Source organism: Emys orbicularis, chromosome 15, assembly GCF_028017835.1.
Source record: "Emys orbicularis isolate rEmyOrb1 chromosome 15, rEmyOrb1.hap1, whole genome shotgun sequence".
NCBI classification, from domain to species: Eukaryota; Metazoa; Chordata; order Testudines; family Emydidae; genus Emys; species Emys orbicularis.
The window spans coordinates 33,377,056-33,398,425 of record NC_088697.1 but is presented as its reverse complement, the minus strand read 5'-3'; the positions used below and the strand labels follow the sequence as shown (position 1 = coordinate 33,398,425).

Genomic DNA, 21,370 nt, shown 5'->3' with positions numbered 1-21,370 from the left:
AATATCAGGGTTGGAAGGGACCTCAAGAGGTCATCTAGTCCAACCCCCTGCTCAAAGCAGGACCAATTCCCAACTAAATCATCCCAGCCAGGGCTTTGTCAAGCCGGGCCTTAAAAACCTCCAAGGAAGGAGACTCCACCACCTCCCTAGGTAACGCATTCCAGTGCTTCACCACCCTCCTAGTGAAATAGTGTTTCCTAATATCCAACCTGGACCTCCCCCACTGCAACTTGAGACCATTGCTCCTTGTTCTGTCATCTGCCACCACTGAGAACAGCCGAGCTCCATCCTCTTTGGAACCTCCCTTCAGGTAGTTGAAGGCTGCTATCAAATCCCCCCTCATTCTTCTCTTCTGGAGACTAAACAATCCCAGTTCCCTCAGCCTCTCCTCATAAGTCATGTGCTCCAGACCCCTAATCATTTTTGTTGCCCTCCGCTGGACTCTTTCCAATTTTTCCACATCCTTCTTGTAGTGTGGGGCCCAAAATTGGACACAGTATTCCAGATGAGGCCTCACCAATGTCGAATAAAGGGGAACGATCACGTTCCTCGATCTGCTGGCAATGCCCCTACTTATACAGCCCAAAATGCCGTTAGCCTTCTTGGCAACAAGAGCACACTGTTGACTCATATCCAGCTTCTCGTCCACTGTGACCCTGTTATGGCCCATTTTACTGGCTTCTCCTTAAACATTAGCAATAGTGAGGTGCACAACTCTGGATTTCACTGATCATGCCATGGGGGGAGGGGGGGCCGTCCTCTCTAACCTCCCAAAGTCCTGGCCCGGCATTCCTTGGCCCTCTGTTAAACCTGGGATGGATTGTCTGGGGGCAGCCCCCTCTTGGGTTGTTCCAAAGTTCTGGTCAGGAATCTGGAGACACGCCTGAGGTCATCCCAGGGCTGTTCATTTGCATGGGGCAGGCGGTTCTGGGGGATTCTAGCATAGCTGTTGCTGTCTCCGTTCCAGAACTGCATGAGATGGATGGGTGATGAAAATGAAATAGCCCTCTTGGCCCTGGCTGTTGTACAAAGCTTTGTACGTTGCAGGCTCGGGACGTTAACTGTGCTGTGTGCCGGAGCACAGTGTGTTGTTACGTGCACAGCTCAGAGCATTTGAAAGAAGTTTGTTTATTTATATCACAGCAAAATATCTCAGCAAGCCCCAGATTTACCATTTTAATGGAGGAAACAGACCGGGATTGGTGGAAAACCAGAGCGCTACGTTGAGAGCCTTTCAATGTGTGACTGGTTGGGTTATTAGTGTTAGTTTTATACTAGGGGCCTGCATGTTGTGTTTTGTTTGATTTTTATATTGAATAAACTCCAGCCAACCAGTAAATTCTGTCTGGGGAGGGCATATCTTTATTGCACGCTTTGGCCCTGGGGATCTCCTCTGTCCCCAGTAACCCAGCTGTGTAGCATGCCCCTGGGGATGGGGGGCATGTTTGCCCCAGCTCTTGCAGCGACGCTCAGCATGTTCTGCGTGTTTGTGGAGGAGCAGGCGGGTGTGCATGGGCTGGATCAGAAGGGGAGGCCCCACCCAACACAGCAGCATGCTTAGTGAGGAGCTCCAGGGAAGTCTCTGCTCAGAGCAGGCCTGTCACACTTAGCACGTCAGCCCGCCGTGATGTCTACTTCCAAACGCAGCCAGCCTCTTCACGCCTGCCAGGGCAGCTCCTGTGCAGTCAGAGCGAAAACGATACACAGGGGAGGCGCTCCTGGCCGGTGGGCATGTTGCCCGCACCGCGCAGAGGAGCGTGTGTGGGGGTGACATTAAGATGAGGGGCCCTTGCTGCAGACTCTGAGGAAGGTCAGGGACACACCTGGCTTATTGTGCACTGACATTTCACGTGCAGTCAGGCTAATGCTTCCCGGGGAGAGCAGGGAGAGAGATCACGTTAATCAAGGAGCGCTCCATCTCCCCGCCGAGCCGGTGCCGGCCGCCACGCCAGCCTCGCCCTGCCCCCTGCGCTGTGATGGCTCCTCCGGGCCCCCCCATCTATCCCCCATCGGGGGTAGGTTTTGTGTAAGGCTCCTGTTTCCAGCAAGCCCCCTTTCCCCTCGCCAAATCAACTCTTGCTCTCGACTCAGTGGCTAATGGAAAGACTTAGGAGCAGGGGGCTGGGCCTGCAGCTGGTCCGCCCTTCCCAGGAGTTTGCTGGTCGAGGCAGACTCCTGACCCCGGCCAGCGAACACACGTTTGAATGCAAATGGCCTTGTCTACACTCGGACTTGAGCGTGTGCTCACTAGCGCGGGTTGAAAACACACCTGGTTCCTAGTGAAGCCAAGGCCTTGCTGCGCTCGCTGCGGCAGGTCACTTGCAGCCTTCCCCACAGCAGCTTGCTGGCATCCTCCTGCTGCAGCCCAGGGAGTAGAAAGGAGACCTTGCTGCTACTCAGCGTGATGGGGCCACTCGGCTGGTGCCACTCGGCTTCCCTGGGGCCCTCCACCATTGCTAGATCCTTTCCCCAGGCCATGAGCCCTGAGCGTTTTTTTTCTCTTGCCTCCCACCCTGTCTTGCACAGACCCTCTGCACGTGAGCCTCACGCCAAAGAAGCTGAAGACCGGCATTGGCAGCACAGTCATCCTCTCCTGTGCCCTCAGCGGCTCGCCCGAGTACACCCTCCGCTGGTACCGCAACACAGACTTGGTGGTGCTGGACAACTACATCTCCATCCAGGGGATTAGCAACGAGACCCTCCTCATCACTGCCGCCCAGAAGAGCCACTCTGGGGCCTACCAGTGTTTCGCCACCCGGAAAGCCCAAACGGCGCAGGACTTCTCCCTCATCGCGCTGGAGGGTGAGTCGGCTTCCCGGGCATGACGGTGAGGAGGGGAGTCAGAGGGTCTCTCCAGCGTCCTTTGCCACCCCTGGAAGCTCTGTGTGCAGAACAAGTGCAGGGGAGATTTACAGCATCCCTAGGAGAGGAGAATGTTGCCCCTTAATTAGACCCTACTCCCCTGCTTCCTGGCCTGTGTCTACTGGCCAGTGGGCTCCAGAGCTGTCTCCACACACCCCTCTGCATCCTGTGCTGGCAAGGTTTGCCCACTTCTGCACCTGGAAGCGAAGAGATTCTGCTATGCCAAGCGCTCCCGTGCTTTGCCCAAGTGCTTGGATGCTCCCAGCGCTCCCAAGGTGCTTCACAACAATTCACTGAACTATGCCATGCAATGCCCATGTGATGTAAGGGTCACTCAACCCAGCACTGAAATGCAGCCGTCTCTGGGGGGGAACCAACAGTTATTTAACAGCACCTAGCAATGCTGCCCAGTATTTCAGGAAAGGGAGGGAAGAAGAATTCCCGTCTACAGGAGGAGTTGGGTGAGGCAAAATATACTTACCAGACATGGTGTGGTCAGGAAGGTGCTGTCCCTTAGTGAAGGTCCCAGGGCGCTTTTGATGACAGGTGGCCAGGACTTTAGTGTAAGCTGCTGTAGTAACTGCAGGGAGAGAACCATAGCTGGGCCCTGTCCTCTGCAGGGAGGGTCTGTACCAAGAAAGCAAAATAAGCGACAGTGGGGAAAGGAGGAGCTGCCCAGATGGGGCTCATTGTGGTGCCCTGGCCTTGGGAATGGGCCCATCCTCCCTTAAGGCATTCTCCCTCCTCTGCCTCCCAAGCAGTGTCCTTCCCTCGTGCGGATGTGCCGGGGGCAGGATGGGCCCTGTGTCCCTGCCCCTCTCATGCTCCCTTTTATGTCTCATCTGATGTCCCCCCGGTTCTCACCAGCCCCTTTGAAAGCAGCAGCCCTCCTCCCTGGGGAATGCAGGCTGGGCATGGTGGGGCCCTGGTGGGGCCCATGGCGTGTCAGGCACGTTCACCCCGTTGGTTTGTTGTTGTTTATCTGTGTCGCGGAACCACTAGGAGCCTGGACCAGAACCCCGTTGTGCTGGGCCCTGGACAAACAGGACAGGATACCCCTGTCCCCAGAGAACGGACAGTCTAAGCAGTGTTTAAAACCCTCAGTCAAGCTTGTGCCTAAACGCAGCTGCTTGCGAGGGCCCCAGCCTGAAGCCCTAACGTGCCCCTCACCGGGTGTCTCTCCTAGACGGGACCCCCCGGATCGTCTCCTCCTTCAGCGAGAAAGTGGTCAACCCGGGCGAGCAGTTCTCCCTGATGTGTGCCGCCAAAGGCGCTCCCCCACCCACCATCACCTGGGCCTTGGACGATGAGCCCATCCAGAGGGACAACGGGCACCGCGCCAATCAGTACACCATGTCGGACGGCACCACCGTGGGCCACATGAACGTGACCAGCCCGCAGATCAAGGATGGAGGGGTGTACCGGTGCGCCGCGCGGAACTCGGTGGGCAGCGCCGAATACCAAGCGCGAATAAACGTAAGAGGTGCCTGTCTACTTTTAAATATCAGCATAGGACTCATACTGGGCTTCGTTCTGTTCTGTTTATTGGTAGACTCTCTCTTCTTTTGTGCCATTCCACCCAGCTCCCCCACTGCCCTGCTGTACTTTTAAAGTTGTTCACATCATCAGCATGCACTTGGTTGAACAAACCTTCCCCGTGGTTCATCAAGTGAAGCAGGACGTGGGGAGCCTACGGAACTCATTGCCACAAGATAATATTGAGGCCAAAAGCTTAGCAGGAATCCCAGAAGAATCGGGTGTTTACGTGGCTATTGTGGACATCGACAGTCCTGAGGAGTGTGGTGAACCCCACGCTGCTCTCCCGAAGCTAAGCTTCAGCAGTGGGAAATGGGTTGCACCCTCCTCTGAAGCATCTGGTGCTGGCCGCTGTCGGAGACTGGGCTGGACGGGCCCTGGCCTGGCCTGGCTAGCCGTCCCGAGGTGCTCGGCTCTCCCATTCCAAACATTTTGTAACAGAGTGAGGCAAACAGCTCAGTTTGTAAAGCAGAGCCCTGGCTCGTGGGCCAGCTCTCGGAGAGTGGCTCTGCACTGTTCCTGGGGCGTTTTCAGGGTCACCGTGCTGCAGAGGTGCTGACTGAGGAAGCCCCGTGCATCTCAGGGCCACGTGGTTCCCTGCTCCTCAGGGGCTACGTTCCAGGGCTACATTGGGGCAGACTGCAGATCCAGATGCCCCCAGAGCTGGCGGCTGTCACATACCAGAGAAATTCTTTGCAATTTCCACCTTCAAGCTGCATGTCCTTTCCATTTCTTTTTCTGCAAATTTTGTGGGAGAAGTTAACGCTCATCAAAGTGCAGGATTTTGCTGTTGGAAGTTAGGAAGAGTGTGAGCTTCATATGCCCCGCCCTGCCAATGCACCCCAGTCCTGACCTGCAGCACCCCCCTTCCAGTCCTGCCCCATTGCCCCGGCTTTGCCAGTGCAACTCACTCTGATCTGCTCCACCTCCTACTATTTCAGTCTGGGCAGTGGGGAGAAATCCCTCTTCTCCTCCCTCCTAATCCTAATGCATCTTGGTCCTAACCTGTAGTGTCCTCTGCAGCACCCCCAGCAATACCAGTCATTGGTTTCTGAGCAGATATTGCCAACTGCACCAACTATTGCATTTGGGAGGAGCCACCAATTTAATTCCCACTACAGCCCTGGGAGGATTTGGAACCGGCTCCCCAGAGATGAGAGCTAGTGCACTCCCCCACTTTGCTCTCATGCTGTTGATCAAAGTGCAGCTGGTAAATGTCTGTTCCCCTGGAGAGGGGCTCCAGCTGACCACGTGCCCAGTCCCAGAGTGTGAGCAGTTGTGATGGCCAGCGGGAATGTGCCCTGCACAGCCTCTGCCTCACTTTCCCCTACTTGTTTTACCTGCACAGCGCTTTGGGGCCCTGCCTCACCTCTGACCTGTCCACCTCCTAACTCGGACTCTGTCCTTCCTTCCCAGCACTAACTGCCCATAGGCGTTGGGATGTGTGTTAAACCCGATGGCGAGCCAATTTGTTAAATCATGACAAATGAGCTGAATTTTCTCTTTGATTTGTCATAGCTGTATTTTCTTTGTCTGCTAAAATCCATTGTGCTGTTAATCATGCCTCTTGTTATGGATGGAGCATGCTGTTCTTTGCATTACAGGGACTTCTGGTGGGCAAAATTCTAAGACACAAGGTACAGTATTAGCCGGTGACCGTTAACAGTTCACGCTTCTAATTGTATAGGTATGAACTAGACAAAGCCAAAAGTAACATTATTTTATCTACCAGAAGCAAGTTTGAATGGCCGTGTTCATCTGTGTCTCCGGTTTGCCATGGATCTAGTGGTGTTTGTCTGGAAGTCCGGGGAAGCTGGGCTTTGGCAGCCGTTTATCACTAAATCTGGAGCAAGTTCATCGCTTAGCAATGGGAACCACTAGTAAAGTTTGTTGTTGAACTTTTTGTTTTTGTTTTTTAACTACAAATCCCTAGATGAGAATGCGGGGTTCCTTACTCTGGGTATGTGCACATCTCTCCGACAGGGCCAAGGGGCTGTTTATCAGGAGCAAGTTTTTAAAACTTTTCCAAGTCCTCTGTCAAATTTACTCCCACTTTTACACACCCACCCACACCCTTTCTTTTCTGCTGGTCAGGAAGCCAGCGTTCCATGGCCAGTGCAATGCATGGGTGTGTGTTCCCGAGTAATGGCTGCTCTATGTGAGTTAGCTGGGTCTGAAGCTACCGGTGCTGAATTTGAGTCAAGATAGAGGCAGGCAGTGTTGGGAGCTCTAGTTGCCTGGATTGTTTCCACTCCACCCCAGAACTGTCTGGGGGTGTGCAGCCCTTTTCCTCTTCAGTGCTCAGGGGAGAACTTTGTGGCTGATGCCTCTTATAAGATGCTTTTTTCTTTGCCGGGTGTTTTCTTTTGATGGACTCTCCGTTTTTGAAGTCGTATCCCATCGGCACCCCAGAGCGACGGCTGGCAGAAAGAGAGTTTTTAAATCCATTTTTTATATTATTTCCCAATTGCTTTGGAGCATTAGAAGTGGTGGCTTTACCAGAACATGAGAAAGTGTCACCAAAGCACCGTCCCCCACTTCTGCCTCCCCCCCGCATCTCATCTTATTTTCAGAGTTTCCAGAAAAACTCCCCCAATTGTGGAATCCCTTCTCAGTAACTTTTGGAGAAAGTGGGTAGGAGAGATAGGAAAATCATTAAAAAGCGAAAGCAGCAAACAGCTTTTGAATGCGTTTGTTTTACATGCCAATGAAATGGATCTTCCGTAAGAGTGTCCTGCACACCTGATAAGCTGGGAGTTCTGCAGTTCGCCTCAGGCTGGGAGCCAAGATATAGTTGATCTTTACACTGTAGGTGGAGTATTAGTTTGCTGTTTCATTTAGGCAACAGCTGATAAACAGGAGAACAATATGATTGTTGATCTAAGAAACATGGTGTTGACAGACTCAAGTGTAGTGTTCTCCTGATCCATAAACCAGGCTCAAAGCCAGATAGAAACTGCTAAGCAGTCAGGGCCGGCTCCAGGCACCAGCCCACCAAGCTTGTGCTTGGGGCGGCACCTGGAGGGGGGCGGCACCTGGAGGGGGCGGCACGGTGCTCCAGCCACCGGGGAGAGTGGGGCCACGGCTGGGCTCGCCGCCCTCCCCCCGGCACTCTGGCTGCCCTCCCCCCCGCTGCCGGGGGGAGAGCGGCGAGCCCTGGCTGGGGCTCGCCGCCCTCTCCCCGCCCTGCCCCCTGCGCTCTGGCCGCCGGGGGGGGGGGGGGGGGAGCGGCCGGAGGCTTTTTTGCCTGGGGCGGCAAAAAAGCCAGAGCCGGCCCTGTAAGCAGTGGATCCCCAGCTGGAGGTTCAGGCAGGCTGATTTTTAAAGTTGAGGTAAAATAGTTTGCAATTGAGGTTGGTGGCGTAAGGTTCTGCTCCCGGCATATTCCTTCAGCAAAAGAGGGGTAGCTTTGTTTTTAAAGAGACATGCAGGGCAGCTGGGAGTGTTAGAAGCTGAATGGAGCTTAGGGAAGCAGCGCAGAAATATACAGTGTGTCCCTAGCATTAGCAGGGGTGGGATCAGAGGTATGCAGAGAGTGCCCCGGGGACAGAACTTTCACAGCTGAGCATGGAAGCGACACCCACACAATTTGGCTGTGATTTTAAAAAGCACCTAAGTGGTTCCGGAGCACATGTCCCAGTGACTTTCAGTGGGGCGCGTGCTCCTAGGCCGTGTCAGCGCTTTGGAATAGCTCACCCTTTGTGCACCAGTGACTGGTGCCAAAGTTTGTCAAAAGCTGGCTCTGCAATTTCTGAGTGCGTGCAGGATGGGGGGGGGGCTCACCCATATTTGAGCTGTTGCCTCCCCCTTCCCAAACACGAGCAAACCCTAAGTGTTTATCTTGCCTCATTTGCCTATGAAATGTGCTCTGAAATAGCAACAGATCTGTGTGCAAACAAATTGCTCTTCGGAATTAACCTAGCCTGCCTCTTTCATCCTTCCCACAATTTAGGTCCCCCGAGTATCCGAGCCATGAAGAATATAACGGCAGTGGCGGGTAGGGACACCTTCATCAACTGCAGGGTGATCGGGTATCCATACTATTCCATCAAGTGGTACAAGGATGCCTTGCTGCTGCCAGATAACCACCGCCAGGTGGTCTTTGAGAACGGGACCCTTAAGCTGATGGATGTGCAGAAGGGCATGGATGAAGGGGAGTATCTCTGCAGCGTCCTGATCCAGCCGCAGCTCTCCATCAGCCAGAGCGTCCACGTTACCGTGAAAGGTAGGAGGCTGGGAGCTATAAAGCTGCCCCTGGCTGTAACAGGGGACTCACTCTCCTACCCTGGTGTCCTGCCAGTTCTTTGAGTCTCCCGTGCTAGTTGCAGGGGACTTTCAGGGAGGTGCCTGTTGTAGCCAGCAGTCCAGCTGGCTAATTTCAGCATTGTCCTTTTGGCGTTCTCTCTCTGACGTGCGCACACCAGAGAGTCAGAGCTGTCCCACCATCCCTGGGTTTTACCAGGGTGGGAGGCCAAGAGGGCACAGTCACCTCAGCCTGGTTTGGTCTTGGGGAGCCCAGCTGTGGGGAGGGGAGAAAGGGTAACAGTCAGGAACGCTGCTGGAAGCTCCCCAATCTCCTGCCTGTGAGATGTTGGTTGCCGAAGCCTTTGCCAATTGCCAGTCCCAGGCAATCTTGACAGATGTTGCATGAGGCACCTCTCCCCTCCCACGCTCTTCCGGACCGTTCGGCTGCACGGACTAGTCTGCCTCCCACCCACAGCCCTGGGGGCACCAAGAGCTCCCGGTCCTCAGCTGCACATGTACAACTTCTTCCCCACGGGTGGCACCTTTGGGGGCCCAGGCAGTGCAAGGGTCGCCCTCGAATCATTTTGAGCACGTTGCTGCTGTGGGATGAAGGTCGATAAGCCAAGCAGGGAAGCGTCTTGCTCCATTGGACCAGGGCCGGCTCCAGGCACCAGCTTAACAAGCAGGTGCTTGGGGCGGCCAAGGGAGAGGGGCGGCACCTGCGGCAATTCGGGGGCGGCAGGTCCCTCACTCCCTCTAGGAGCGAAGGACCTGCCGCTGAACTGCCGCCACTGATCGCGGCTTCTTTTTTGGGGGGGGGGGGGGAGGGGGCGGCAGAAATGCTGGAGCCGGCCCTGCATTGGACACACCATGGGCTCTTCAGCCAGACCGTGGCCTTGCAGTGCAAACGTTACATGGGTCCAAGATCAATTCCCATCCTTCTGGGTTAGCTAATGCAGCCCCAGTGAATTAGTTCAGTTCCTGCCGCTCCCTCTGCTGCCCCTCTCCATAGTGTATCCATTTCCCATTACAAGCAATGGAGCAAGAATTGACAGTGTAAACACAAAGTATTAAAACATCTAACCTTTGCTCAGATCACCTTCGTTGGGGTTTTGCTGTGTGTGTTAGCTTTTAAAAAAATAATACACTCAGTCTTCCGAGCGTACAGAACATCTTAAAAGCTTCTACAGCCCATCAATTATTCAGCCCCATTCAGGGAGCTATCAGTCCTAATGAATTGAATCTGATGCATTCCATTCCAGTGACTTGCTGAGATTGTGTTATGAGTGTGCGATGCTACAGTATCTTCCATCCTCAGGGTTGTCGGGGCTCCTCAGCCTGTCGCCAGCTCGGTGGGTGCAGTAAATCATTTCGACAAACACAGCCACAGCAGGGGAGAGAGAAGGGCAGTTCTTTCTCTCCGTCTCGCGGAGCCGAGTATTTCTGGAATGCCCTTCAGTTCTGCAGTGGGTTTTGTTCTGATGCCCCATCCTTCATATCCTCATTAGGAATTGAGTTAGCAGGAGCATGCATCCATGCTGATTATGGATTCTGCCACTTGATTAGCTAGTACTCTCCTCCAAGGCTTTGCAAAAGGAACATAGAGGAAGCTAAGTATCAGAGGGGTAGCCGTGTTAGTCTGAATCTGTAAAAAGCAACAGAGGGTCCTGTGGCACCTTTAAGACTAACAGAAGTATTGGAGCATAAGCTTTCGTGGGTGAATGCCCACTTCGTCATAGAGGAAGCTGTGTACTGTAGATGGCATGGATCAGAGAGCTGCAGAAAGGCCTTCTCTGTCATCGGGAGCCCTACAGGGTTGGTAACTGCGCTGGGTGTCTTTGCTAGCAGGAGCTTTTTTATTTTGGAAGCCACCACCCCTGAAAGGGATTAACACAAGCTCTCAAGAGGATACAGTGCATTCAGCAGCACTTGCTAGTGCACTAAAGTTAATGGGCTGCCAGGCATCCTGGCAACTGGTCACGCAGGGTGCAGGGGAATTCCAAGTGAGGATACCTTGGGTGAGCTCCTTGTGGCGTAGGCTCAGGGTGGACAGTTTGGGAGTGTGGCAATAAGACACCTGTTGTCCGTATGTTTGGGAGCCCTTGATGCTTGTGTGAAATGAGTAGTAGGAAAGCTGGGAAGAGGGAGAAGACATTTGCATTTCTTCTTCTTCTTGTCACAAATCCCTTCTGTACCTTACACTTCATGCGACAGTTTATCTGAGATTTTATTGCTGGTTTGAGCTTTACAAAACTCACTGGGCTCCTGTGGGGAGAGCTGACCCTTGTGGATTGTTAATACAGGTTTACAGTAAACAAAGCCAAACTTGGACTGAAACCATCATGATTTCTGAGAAAACCATGTGAAATCCTGAGCTTGCACCAAACCCTAAATCTCTCCTGCTTCACTCAGGGATAACAATCTCAGCAATGTCCTATACACCTGCATAGTCTAGTGTAGGTGCTAAAGCTCGGGACAAAATGTCCATAAGCTGGCATGGTGTTTCAGTGTGAAAGGGGTGGGCTTACAAGGAGCACCTGGAGATGGCAGTGGAGAATGCCCTGTGTGTGTGTGTGTGTGTGTGTGTTTGTCTGTGTCTGTGTCTGTGTCTCAGAGATGCAGCTGCATTGAGGAATGGAGCCTCCCAGCAAAAGAACTCAGTCTGCAAAGGCAGGCGGCAGGAGTCTCCTCACTTGAGACACTTTGAGAACTAGGTTGACCAAAGCACTAGGAAAACATTTCAGCAGGGGACAGCCCTTCGTTAGCCCACAGGCCTTTCCCCCCTCTCACTTCTCTGGCTGCGCGGGGCAGCGTTATGTTTTTGTTAGCTAGCAGTACAATTTTTCTTTAGCGATGCTCCCCGGGTTACGCAAACCCGCACTTATGGAAAAAGTTCCGTAAGTTCCATAAGCTAGAAAGTGTTTTTTTGGGTTTTTTTGCATAATGGTTGGGTATACCTTCCCGACTTACGCAAAATTCGAGTTACGCAAGGCGTTCCGGAACGGAGCGCTTGCGTAAGTCGGGGAGCGTCCGTATTTCTCTGTGTGTGTTTGTGTGTGTGAGAGAGAGAGAGCAAGAGAGAGCCTATGTGGGTGTGTGCACATAAAGCATAACATAATTCAACTTTTCTCAATCTCTAGAAGGTGCCATCAGAGAATGTAAGTGTGCTGAAGTTGAGCTGCAGACCCGTATATTCTGGGTTCCCATTGATATGCAAACCCTTCGGAGCCTGGATTTACTGTCTTGATCAGTAGTTGGTGACAGTTGTAGAAAGTTGAGCTGATTTAAATGTTCTCCGGTCTGGCTGACAGGGCCATTCTGGTTGGAAGGGAGACATGTTTATTTCATCTGCAGCATGGCTGGTTAGAATTTATACCAGAATTTAGATGTTGTTTATTTATTTATATATTTATTGGCCATCAGATAAAAGATCCATGGGGAAAAAATTGAAAATGCCCTGGAAAACAATCTGAGCTGCTCCAAAGACCAGCGTCAATAAATATAACTGTATATACATATAGACTATGCAATGGCATGGAATGCTGAAAAGCTTTTATTGCCACAAGTGCCGGGTGGCCGCATTAAGTGCCACAAGTGAGTTATGCAGGTCTTCCGAAGCAAGTGATATGATAAGCTTTATAGCACCCCTTGCACCTGTGCCTAGTGTGTTCGTGCTAGTTTTTTTAAAATCTTCGTCCTGTTTTTAAGCCTCCGGCTGCTTTTCCCTCTTTGGGGGCTAGTCACTTTTGAGCTGATGCCGTGGGTGTGCTCAGCATAGAGGTCTCCCCAGGAGCGGCGTAAATGGGGAATTGCTTGGGACAGGAAGGACTTTGAGGTGCTTTCTCTGGCTGCTCCCTGTAGTGGTATGACTAGGGGACATGCAGTGGAGTGGGGAGCAGTAATGGTTTGGGGATGGCTGCGTTACCCATGTTCCTACAGTGTCACCTCGTACTGAGCTCTAGGCCAAGCTGAGGGTGTGGGACCAAGTCTCCTCGCCCTGGGACCCAGTTCTGTCAATGGTGCTGCCTAGACTGGGCTGAACTAAGGGTGTGTCTACACTGCAGCTGGGAATGAGCCTCCGAGCTCGGGCAGACAGACTTGCACTGGCAGGGCTCCAGTTAGCACGCTAAAAATAGCAGTGTGGACGTTCTGGCTTGGGCTTGGGCTGGAGCTGGGGTGCTGATGCCTACGGGGTCCAACTCGGGGTTCAAGCCAGAACATCCACACTGCTATTTTTAGCTCGCTAACCAGAGCCCGGCTAGTGCAAGTCTGTCTGCCCGAGCTTGAGAGGCTTGATCCCTGCTATAGTGGAGAGGGAGCCGAAGAGGCACCTATCCAAAGTCCTGACTACAAATGTAACCCTCTCGCCCCAGGGCAAGGGCTGAGGAGACGGACCCTCTGCACACAGCCCAGGGATGGGTGAATGGGCCCTGTATTGTGCTAATTAGGGGCCTACTAGAAAAGCAGAGAGACAAGACAACCTTAGGAAACAATTGGAAAGTGAAAAGCAGTGGGTTCAGCTCAGCTGTGTGCGCCCAAGTGACAATGTCTTGGTGCCCCCCTGAGGTCAGCAGCTTCTTGTGATCCAGAGGAGGTGAGCATGAGATAGCCCTTCCACCTGGAGTGATGGAAATCCTCCACCCCCGGTCCTTCCCCATTCTGTATCAGCAGTTACATTAAAATCTGTTTTGGCTGTAGTCTCTTGGAGTGCAATGATCTCCACACTCTCCATGGAAAAAGCAACAGAGGGTCCTGTGGCACGTTTAAGACTAACAGACGTATTGGGAGCATAAGCTTTCGTGGGTAAGAACCTCACTTCTTCAGATGCAAGTAATGGAAATTTCCAGAGGCAGGTATAAATCAGTATGGAGATAACGAGGTTAGTTCAATCAGGGAGGGTGAGGTGCTCTGCTAGCTTTTGAGGTGTGAACACCAAGGGAGGAGAAACTGCTTCTGTAGTTGGATAGCCATTCACAGTCTTTGTTTAATCCCGATCTGATGGTGTCAAATTTGCAAATTGAACTAACCTCGTTATCTCCATACTGATTTATACCTGCCTCTGGAAATTTCCATTACTTGCATCTGAAGAAGTGAGGTTCTTACCCACGAAAGCTTATGCTCCCAATACTTCTGTTAGTCTTAAAGGTGCCACAGGACCCTCTGTTGCTTTTTACAGATTCAGACTAACACGGCTACCCCTCTCATACTCTCCATGGAGTGTCGCTTTTAGGCTCCAACAGTTTTACATTCCAGCCCCCAAATCCTGCTCTGATTTCATTTGTGCGATGTCGTTTAGAATCCCTGTCTCTTTCGTGGCCCAGCCTTCTTGCTCATCCAAGTTCTTGCAGCTTCTGGGAGACATGGAGCCTTGAACCCCACAAGCCATCAGCTGTTGTCTCTGGGACCTCTTGTCCTTAGTGGTCTCTTTGTCTCCTCTGATAGCACTGTCAGAGCGTCCTCCCCCCTGGGATCCGCTCTAACAGCTGTGCTCGCTATTCCAGGCAGCAGACTAAACCTGCACCCTTCTTTTAACCTAATTGTGTGTGGATTTGGTGCTCATGATTTTAAATAGCGATACTCAGAGCCAAGTCTGGACTGGGCTTACACCTTCACAAGCTTTCTCTGCGAAGGAATCCCTGAACACCAGTGCACCTGCTCCCTCACCCGCACTGCCGTGTGCCCCACTTCTGTGACTCTCCCAGCCCTGCGGCGTCACTTCAGGCCTGACCTGCACTCTCCTGCCCAGTTAATTCCAATCGGGCGTGCTGGCTCCACCGTCTGGGATGAGACCCCCACATCCCCTTGTGAATTACCAGGCTCTGAAACCCAGGTCTGTAGAGTAAACGGGCTCGTGCATTTGTGATCCCTTTCCTGAGCTGCCATAGCTGCGTTGTGCTCTTGCTGAGCACGCGGGAGCTCCAGAGAGAGGAGAATTCGTAGTTGTCCCAACATCAAGAAGTTAATGTAGAATATAAAAAACCCTTTAAGCGCAGGCTGGTGTCAAGGAGAGATAGAACCTGGGAGTTCCTCTGCCAAATTCTTGCTGGGGCTGTGTTGTTTTGTTGGTGTTTAAAGAGGCCTGTGGGGTGTGCTGGGAGAGAGTATTGCACGGATACACAAACCCTCCTCCCCTCTGCAATAGACTGCAGAGCGTACACAATTAATTATTCATTAATTATGGAAAACAGGCACTGCTGGTTCCATGGCTCCAGCTTCTTGAGTCATTCCTCTGCAGCTGAGCAAATGGAGCAGCCTAGTCCCATTGGAAAGAGGTTCTCCTGCCTTTATCTGCTCCCAGGGCACCAAAGAGGACATCCCAGTGCTTGGACTGAGCCTGGTGCTTTGCACTGTTGGCTCCTTCGCTGCAGTTTGTGTTTCAGGGAAGCTGCGAGCAGGGTAGCAGTTATCTGGTTACCTCCTGTTCTCTGCAATTCACTGACTACTGTATAGGATGGCAGGAGAGGAGCTGTCATGGCATTGCACCATGGGGGTGTGGTGAGAGAGCAGTATCTCAGAACCACGAAGGGAGAGATGCTCTTGTTGTTAGAAAGCGGCTAAACCAGAACCTCCTTGCATTTCATTTAGCCACTGGCCTGGGGAATAATGTTAGCTCTGGCTTCCTTCCCGCCTACCACGAAAGAGCGGTGTCAGGCTATGGGAGGGAGCGAGAGCCAGGTTTCCTCGGTTCTGTTTCCAGATCAGCCACAGGCACGTAGCCTTAGACAGGTTACCTCCCAGACCCTCAGTCTTCCCAATCTGTACAATGGGGTAGTGATATTGTCTTACATCGTTGGAGGGTGGGAGCCTTCATTAATCCTCAAACAGAAGATGCCAGCAAAAGGCTCTTAGTAGTATTGGCATTCTGCTGTTAAAGATCCCGTGACTAAAGATTTGGCTCAAAGAAGGGAGGATGGGCAGCTTGACAGTGAGGAAGAGAACAAGGGTTGAAATGCAAGCTCAGCATAACCAAGCAGGGGGATAACGCCAGGGCCTGCTGGACTGACTTGGGAAGAGTGCAATGGACACACTCAGGCTTGCACACTTGCAGAGGATGTGCTAGAATCACCTTTGGACACCAGTGCTTTCAGCCCCCCTCCTGTCACACTCACCTGTTCCAACCTCTCCCTCCACTTCGGCCTGCAAGGAGGGGCTAGTGCTGGGAAGGTGACACATGCAGCTGCCTTGCTGGCACGTCCCCAATCTCTGCTTGAGACCTTCCTGTCCCCCATCCATGCCCCCAGCAATGCCATCGTCCCGGGAGGCTCCCTCTCACGGTGTGTGTGAAAATAGTGTTTCGCTAGAGAACACGTTAACAATGATTTATGCCATGAATGGATGGTTCCCCACCTCTGTCTCCGCACCCCCTCTCAGAGCTCCGTCCCTGTCCTTACTGGGCCAGGCACGGCAGTGATGGGCCCTGGATAGCTAGAGAAGAAAGGAGCTGAAGGTGCACATGTTGTGTCATGTGGATCAGTTCCCGGTTAGGGGCTTCAGCTTTCAAAGAAAACGGCGTCTTATTTCTGCCAAGGAGACAATTGGCAGCCGGTTAATTTAATTATGGAGCCTGCTGAAAGGAGAGCGCATCTACCAGGTGCTGGGCCTTGTTAAGCCAATTGTCTACCTCTTGCTCCTTGCCTTCCCCTCCTGCCGTTGGCTGGAGATACTGCCGTTGTCTCAGGCATGGGTTACACTAGGAAATTATGTTGGTATAATTACATCGTCACTCTCTCAGGTGTGAAAAATCCTCGCCTCTGAGCGACGCAGTTAAACCGACCTCGCCCCCAGTGTAGACAGCGCTGGGTCAACAGGAGAATTTTCCTGTCAACCTAGCTCCGGCCCCACAGGGAGGTAGATTACCTCTGCCAAGGGGAGAACCCCTCCCTTGGTGTAGGTAGTGTCTTCACTGAGGTGCTACAGCAGCGCCGCGTTTGAAGTGGAGACAAGCCCTAAAGTTCTCATAAAGATAATGGTTGGTCTGGTAGCCTTTGTCTTCAAGAAAAGCATCAAAGTGCTTTGCTAGCAGCAGATAAACGCTGCGGAGGAATTTCAGCCAGCACACGCGGAGGGGTTCAGTGCAGACCTTCCCATGTGGGTGCCTGGTGGGTCTGATCCCTCGGGATTTGTCTGTATCTAACGTAGACTGTGGTTCTTTGAGATGGATGAAGTGTCCCTTAGTTCCCTACTCATAGACATCTTTCACCCTCTGCTGAGAGTGCTAACTGTTGGAATAAAAACCTCCTTGTTTCCAGCAATGAGGGCCATCTTGGCTGATTTGATGATAGATTTGTCACAGATGTCGCCATGAGACATAACATCACTCATGGCACAGAGCCCCTCAACTTGTGGCCAGGCGGGCCCCTTAAAGGCATGTTAAATTGCCCTGGCATGACATGGTGGGTCAGCAAAATGGAACCGATACACCCACCGTGAGTGAGGCTCACGGGGCACACTGTGTGGCCACAAGGAAGGTGCTGGGTTCGGTTCCCCACAGTGTGAGTGGGCGCAGCAGCTCCTTGGATGCCATAGGAGTTGGGTCTACTCCCCACAGGGCTGAATTTGCCCCAGTGACTTTCAGGATGAATTTTAAAATGATTCTGGGTCCTTCTTCCAAACCAGGCTCCTCATTGTTTTGCTCCTTGCCTTGCCAGTCCCTCCCCTGATCCAGCCCTTCGAGTTCCCACCGGCCTCCATCGGCCAGCTCCTCTACATCCCCTGCGTGGTCTCCTCGGGGGATATGCCCATCCGCATCACCTGGCGGAAGGACGGGCAGGTGATCATCTCTGGCTCGGGGGTCACTATCGAGAGCAAAGAGTTCATGAGCTCCCTGCAGATCTCCAGCGTCTCCCTCAAGCACAACGGCAACTACACGTGCATCGCCAGCAACGCCGCCGCCACCGTCAGCCGTGAGCGGCAGCTGATCGTGCGAGGTGAGAGCGTGGGGCGGGGCGTGGCTGTGCACGCTTGTCGTTCTGTCCTCTGAGCATCCTCTGTTGTTCGGGCCTTGTTCCCGGGGGGGGGGGGGGGGGCAGTTGCAAACCAAAGCAGCCTGTGCCCTCTTTGGGGGTGAGTGAGACGGAGGTAGAGGATGGCAGGAGGAGAGAGACATTCAGAGGCATAGATGGGAGAGAAAAGAGCGCTGCAGGTGGGGTTTGAAACGAGGCAGTGGGACAGAGACCGCACCGGTGAGACTGCAGCGGTACGGGCAGGAGGCGTGTGCCGCTGAATCAGCGAGATGAGCCCGCCGAGAGCCATGGTCATCATGCTGTTCTTTAACTTTCCCCAGTGCCGCCTCGTTTCGTGGTCCAGCCCAACAACCAGGACGGCATCTATGGCAAAGCAGGGGTGTTGAACTGCTCTGTGGATGGGTATCCCCCTCCCAAGGTCATGTGGAAGCATGCAAAAGGTAGGTGTGAGCTATGGTCTCTCATGCGTGTGATGCCTGGCTGGGGGAAGGGCCAGTTCGCGGCGGCTGCTCTGCCTGGGCGAAGGGGACACTTGAGGAGTGAAAACGCACATGGCAGCAGCCGCGGCCGCTCCTCTCTGTGGGGGTTTCCTATCCCATGACAGCCCTTACAGGGGCTCTCCTCAAGGCTAGTCACTATCCGGTAGTTGCCTTAGCAAGGGGGTGCTAGACAGCATGTGATATTGCTCAACTGGGATTATAGCTCACTAGGATCCCACCCGCACCGCTAGTGCAAGAGCCCATCGTGTGAAGGGGCCAACTTGTAAGCGTGCCACACATGGCTGTGCATGGAGCCTGCATATGCGTATTCCTCCTTGCACCAGCCTCTGAGCCCGTTCCAGAGGAGAGCTGAGGAGACTGACCAGGCATTTTAGAAAGGAAATAGCAAACCTTTTCTCCACTGGCCCCTATGGGCTGCAGCCCCTCCCTGCCACACGCACCCTGGCACAGCATGCTGCCGATAGCGCCCAGCCCTCGGGGCCCATCCGCAAGGGCTCATGGGAGAGAGCGCTGATGGTTTGTAAAATCCCAGCGCAGGTCAGCGTCTTGTAACCAGACTTTCCTCGCATCTCTGTCCTGGGGCTTTTCAGCCTGTCCGGCCTGGAAGTTCACTCTTCTACCGCAGCTGCTGCTGGTGCTTGGATGCCGTTCTGGGGGTGCCATTGTTAAGCTTGACACATTTAAATCTCTCCCTCTCCCCAGCAGGCATGGCTATTTTCCCCTTCTTCTGTGCTGTGGAGGGTGGTGAAGCCAGTCTGGTGCCACTTTTGCTGGTGGCCTACGTCTTTTATCCGCCCGCCATCGTGGACGGTGGTGCGAGCCGGGTTCTGAGCCTGCGCGCGGCAGGCAGCTGAGCGTGCAGACCCAGCCGGGAGCTCATGCTCTCTATGGGACTCTCCCAGCAATAGCAGCTGTCTTCTCTTGAACGCCTCTGGGTAGAGGGATGTCAGGGAAGGCTGAGGGGGACGCGTTAGAAATCTGGGGGACATTTCAAAGCAACAGACAATACCAGTCTCCGGTGCCCCTAAACCTTCTCTGCCTTAGCTGTGTCCTTTGAGGATTGTTTCTTTGTGTCTCCTCCTAGGAAGTGGGAACCCCCAGCAGTACCATCCTGTGCCCCTCACGGGCCGCATTCAAATCCTTCCCAACAGCTCACTGCTCATTCGACACGTGCTGGAGGAGGACATCGGCTATTACCTTTGCCAGGCCAGCAACGGCGTGGGGACGGACATCAGCAAGTCCATGTTCCTCACCGTCAAGAGTAAGTAACTCAGCCATTTCACAGCGCGGCCGAGGTGGGGAGAGCAGGGGCGAACCAGCCAGGGGGCAGAGGGGAGAAGTCCCCCCCTCAAATTGAATGCAGAGAGGAAAGATGAGGGGAAGCAGGGAACAGACGCAGTGTTTGACATGCCCCCTAATCTGTGTGGCCTGCAATGTTTGGAGGGAGAGAGCAAATGTGGGGAAAGGACAGCAGCACAGTGGGGAAGAGAGGAGGTCAGTTACTTGAGGAGCCACATTGTGTGCTGGGTGTCAGGATGCGGACGGGATGCCAGGAAAGCCAGGGTTCCAGTGAGCTCAGGAAATTGGAATGCAGAGTCCCCAGAAACACCAGAGAGAGAAGAGAGACTCCAGGCATTGGAGACGTGTGTGTGGTAAAACCTAGGGAGCTGAGGAAACCGGCTAGAGGGTCTCCGTGGAATGCACAGACTACGTAACAGTGGAGGTGGTCCCTGCTGCTTTGCAGCAGGACATTGCACGAACACGGGCCTTGGAGGTTGTCTGTCAGGTTATTTGATTTTCACAGAAAATTTTTCCAGTTGGAAATTTTGACAAAGAATGTCATCCAAATTTCAAATGTTTTTGATCAGCTCTCCCTAGGGGGACCTTCCCCCCACCAGCAGGGGCACCCAGAGAGCTGAATGGCTGGTACAGAGAGATCCTGGGGCCATTGTGGGAGTGATTATGCTGCAGAGTTAAATTCATTGGGACAGTTGCCCTTGGTGAGGGGATCAGTGGGGTTCTGCAGGGGTGAATGGGGCCCTTTACAGGCTGCCAGGATTGCATCTCAACGTCTGGTTTTGGGGGTCAAATTTTCTTAGATTTCAGGGGGTGCCTTGTCTCCTGTCTGTACAGCACCTAGTGTGCTGCGGGGGTTGGCAAGCAGAGGGGAGTGAGAAATGCAGCGTCTAGGTGGGTTTATGTCCCCTGCGTCTCTGGGCCTGTGTGTCTCCCCCACTGCCTCATGCCCCAGCTAGGTCTTAAATCGAATCCCCGGGGGCCGGGTGGAGGGTAAAGTACCAAAACTCCTGGGCACTAAAGACGACACCTGGTCATTTTCAATCCTATGTGTTGCTACCTGGTGCAGGGGATCGCTGCGCGGCTCAGCCCATGTGTGCTGGCTGCGGGCCAAGCTCTCCTCGCTGGAGCGGTGTGTCTCCGCCAGCTCGGGGCAGTGTCATCTGATAGCTCCCTCCCTCCTTTTATATTTGGAGATTCTTTATAGCACGCAAAGCCCTTCCCGCCTCGGCAGACCAGCACGCGAATTCCTGGCAATCAATGCAGAGGGAGCTGAAAGAGGGATTGATTCCTATCCCCGGGGAGCTGCTTCCCTTACACTATCAAAAAACACTTTGTCCTTAATAAAACCGGGCAATCAATCTACATCATCCGAGGGGAAAGGAGGCAGGGAAATAGCTTTGCTAACTCCCTGCGCATGGGCCTGGCAGTGTTAGACACCTTGTTCGCCCTGCGCGCGGTATTGGATTCCTCGCTCGCTGCTGTCAGTGCAATAGATAATCTCCAGCTCCTTTTGGTTTAGTTTTGTTGTTGCAAGAGCTTAAATCTGAAAGAAGCAGAAGAATATCCCAACTGTGCCCATTACTGCAGTGGTTCACTCATGTCACTCGAGTTAAGATCGTGTCACGGCTCCGTTACAGATCGTCAGATGTTCAGGGCTTTATTACCAGGCTGTGAAACAATATCACTCAGGGCTGCAGCAAGTCCTTTGAGCTATTTATTCACCGAATTTCACAGGTTGGTACTTCCTGCCTTTTAAAGAGCGTAGCGCTGCTGTGTGTGGCTAAACAGCTGTCCTGTTCCGTTCCAGTGCTGAGCCCTGCACGGCTTTGGTAAGCTAATGAGCACAAGTAAAGTGCTTTGAGATCCACGGGGAGAAAGGCAGTCTGGACAGGCTAACCATTAATGGCCCACGCTTTCCCCTTAGTCCTTGCACGTACACAACTCTTTGTGGAGTCAGTCAGAGCT

General features: G+C 53.2%; 1 protein-coding gene across 1 annotated transcript in view; it reads left to right on the top strand.

The window, feature by feature from the left end:
• Window positions 1-21,370, top strand: part of DSCAML1 (DS cell adhesion molecule like 1) — a 329,429-nt gene that overhangs the window by 175,953 nt on the left and 132,106 nt on the right. Inside the window, exons 6-11 of the mRNA XM_065416989.1 lie at window positions 2,527-2,802; window positions 4,049-4,345; window positions 8,351-8,623; window positions 17,292-17,570; window positions 17,927-18,046; window positions 19,191-19,367. Of these exons, the coding sequence (XP_065273061.1) occupies window positions 2,527-2,802; window positions 4,049-4,345; window positions 8,351-8,623; window positions 17,292-17,570; window positions 17,927-18,046; window positions 19,191-19,367 (1,422 nt within the window). The remainder of the gene's footprint in view (window positions 1-2,526; window positions 2,803-4,048; window positions 4,346-8,350; window positions 8,624-17,291; window positions 17,571-17,926; window positions 18,047-19,190; window positions 19,368-21,370) is intronic.